This window comes from Rhinopithecus bieti, unplaced genomic scaffold (genome assembly GCF_001698545.2).
Source record: "Rhinopithecus bieti isolate Rb0 unplaced genomic scaffold, ASM169854v2 scaffold_23826, whole genome shotgun sequence".
In the NCBI taxonomy this organism is placed as follows: domain Eukaryota; kingdom Metazoa; phylum Chordata; class Mammalia; order Primates; family Cercopithecidae; genus Rhinopithecus; species Rhinopithecus bieti.
This window is the reverse complement of record NW_016811267.1, coordinates 1,177,220-1,180,077: the sequence shown is the minus strand read 5'-3', so window position 1 is coordinate 1,180,077 and position 2,858 is coordinate 1,177,220. Positions and strand designations below refer to the sequence as shown.

At 57.7% G+C, this 2,858-nt stretch overlaps 1 protein-coding gene across 1 annotated transcript in view; it reads right to left on the bottom strand.

Moving 5' to 3' along the window:
• Positions 1 to 742: 742 nt before the first annotated feature.
• Positions 743 to 2,858, bottom strand: part of KLF2 (KLF transcription factor 2) — a 3,771-nt gene continuing 1,655 nt past the window's right edge. The window contains exons 2-3 of the mRNA XM_017893679.1: positions 2,563 to 2,858; positions 743 to 1,735 (exon numbers count right to left, since the gene is read on the bottom strand). Coding sequence (XP_017749168.1) covers positions 1,560 to 1,735; positions 2,563 to 2,858 — 472 coding nt within the window. The 3' untranslated portion in view covers positions 743 to 1,559. The remainder of the gene's footprint in view (positions 1,736 to 2,562) is intronic.

Sequence of the window (2,858 nt, the reverse complement as noted above, 5' to 3'; positions counted from 1 at the left end):
AAACACCTCTCAGCTGTTTCCAGTTGGGGAGGAGGAAGGATGGAGGGAGGGAGGAAATCCCAGCCTCTGTCGCAATGGGGTGAGAGTGTTTTAAAGCAGGCACTGCTTACGAGCTATTTTCACTTTCTGGAAACTTGAGCAATGGTTGGTGGTCATGGTTACCCGGGGCCCCCGAGAATGGGGAAGGTGAGGGGTGGCAGGGGAAATCTGGGGGGAGAGATACCTCCTTACCTGACTGAGACATTCAAGATAGTATGATTTAGGGATCTCCTCTGCTCTCTAGGTGTTCCAGACTGGTCACCTCCCACCATTGAGGCAGTGAATTTTTTTGCATCAGGAGACCTACAGGGGAGGCTTCTCTCCTTGCCTTCCAGTGCACACAACGGCTGGGTCAATTGTAGAAAGCCACCACTCCCTTCCAGTAGGGTTCAGGGGCCCTTGGAGGCAGACAGAGCAGGCTAACAACCCAACTCCACCACCCTGCAGCTACCTCTCTGGGCCTCTGTTTCCTCATCTGGAAAAGAGCTTCATGCATGGCCCTCGAATGCAGGTTTCACTGTTTCCCCCTAGCAGAATGAGGAACTCACCCCTTAAGAAAAGACTTGCTAAATGTCAAGACGAGTAAAGGGCAGAACATGCCAGAAACTTAGCATGTTAACCCCTTTAAAATATAAATAAAATTTAAAAGCTGGCACTCCAGAAATTTGGCTAAAACCTCAGAGGCTTCCAGGAAGACGTTAAGTTTTTTTTTTTTTTCTTCAGCCTAGAGGAGGCCACGTCAGTGGGACCAACACTTTCCCAGCTCTGGGGCAAAGAGGCAATTTATGGCTCAAAGAACAACCTTAAAATAACCCTCCCTCAGTCCTAAAATGCAGTGTTTAAATTTACAGAAAAACCCACAGGTTCCTGGCAGGCGGGCGCAGCAGCTGGCAGTCCCGGTGCGGGCCAGAGGCAGGACCCACTGCACATGCTTTAGTGGCGCTGCCCTCCATCAAACTGTCCGCTCCCCCCTCCTCCCAAGTGCCCCAAGGCCCCAGTTCCAAGCAGCCAGACCAGTACTGTGGTTTTTTTTAAAAGATGCAAAACTTTTTAATTAAAAAAAAAAACAACAAAATCTTATAAAACGAACCAGGTAGCCCAAAATGCCCACCTGTCTCTCTATGTACAGTAATACAATATTTGTCACAGTCACTATATACATTATAAAAAATGCCGCAGACAGTACAAATTAAGGCCCTTATTTCTCACAAGGCATCACAAGCCTCGATCCTCTAGTGTAGACCCGGTGGGAGAGAAGATGCCACTTAAATTATTGCACCATTTTGAAAAACAAAACTCGTCAAGGAGGATCGTGGTCTTTTCCCACCGGGCCTTCAGTCACAGATGGGGGCTGGGGCGGTGGCGTCGTCGTCGTCATCATCGAGGGAGACCCTCTGTAGCCACGCTGTGCCCGGCCCGGTTCTCTGGGTCCAATAAATATCAGTCACAGTTTGGGAGGGGGCCGCGCCCGGCGCGTGGGACCCGCCACGGCCGCGCGCAGGTGGGCAGGGGCGTCCCGGCTACATGTGCCGTTTCATGTGCAAGGCCAGGTGGTCGGAGCGCGAGAAGGCACGATCGCACAGATGGCACTGGAAAGGCCGGTGGCCCGTGTGCTTGCGGTAGTGGCGTGTGAGCTCGTCTGAGCGCGCAAACTTCCAGCCACAGCCGTCCCAGTTGCAGTGGTAGGGCTTCTCACCTGCAGGGAGGGGGCGAGAGTAAGCCTCAGTTTCCCTCCCAGGACAGGGCACGTATGGACACTGGCTACCCCGGCGAGCGCAACCTATCCCTAGCCAGGCCCTTGACGCGCTCCCTGCTGAAGTGTTGCGCCCCGAGGGATCCTTATCCTACATCCCCAACTCCCCCCGCAATCCGGATCTTCACCCCCAGGGGGTCGGAGGAGCGCACGGTCCACTCCCCACTGTTGCGAGACACGCCCCCCCGACGGGTCCTAAGCATGCACCCTCTCTCCAGCATTTTAAGACACGGAAGCTCTCAAGGTTTCCCAAGCGCACACTCCCTCCCCAAGGTCCTGAGCCTTGTCCCCAGAGGAGCCCCAAGCCTGCGCCCCCTCCTCAACTTCTGGAGATGCAGCATCTCCCCGGGGTTCCTAAACGCGCACCTACTCCCCAACGACCCGAGCCTCAGCCCCGGGGATTCTGAGCCACTCGCCCATAGGCTCCTAAGCCAGCTCCCCCTCCCCAACTTGCTGAGACTGTCTCCCTAGCCACGCCCCCAGGAGGTTTTCCAAGTGCCCTTCCCAACCTCCTGAGGACTCCTCTGTCCTAAGCGTGCGAGCCCCCACCCCAGCCTCTCGGATCACACCTCCTTAGTGAGGGTTCCTGGGTGCCCCCCAACCAACCTCCCGAGCCACGCCTCCCAGGGAGTCCTAAGCGTGCGCCCCAGCCAGATCCCCTGAGCCACGCCCCAAGGGAGGTCCTAAATTCATTTTCTGGCGCGCACTGGTAATCAGACCTTCCTCGCGCGTCCCCCATCTGGCGCTGCCTGCGCGTGCGTGCCGCCCACCTGTGTGCGTGCGCAGATGCGCCTTCAGATGCGAACTCTTGGTGTAGGTCTTGCCGCAGCCCGCGTAGCTGCAGGTGTGAGTGGCGGTGCGTTTGCGGGGCCAGGAGCGACGGCCCCGCTTTGGCTTGGCCTCCAGCAGCTCCAGTGGGGACGCAGGCGGCGTGAGGAGACCGCGGGCGGCGGGGGGCGCCAGACCCAGGGCTGCCGCGGCGGCGGCCGCGTCGTCAAAGAGACCGAAGGCTGGGGGCGCAGGCGGCGCGTAATGCAGGCCGGGCCCAGGCGCGCCGAAGCCGGGG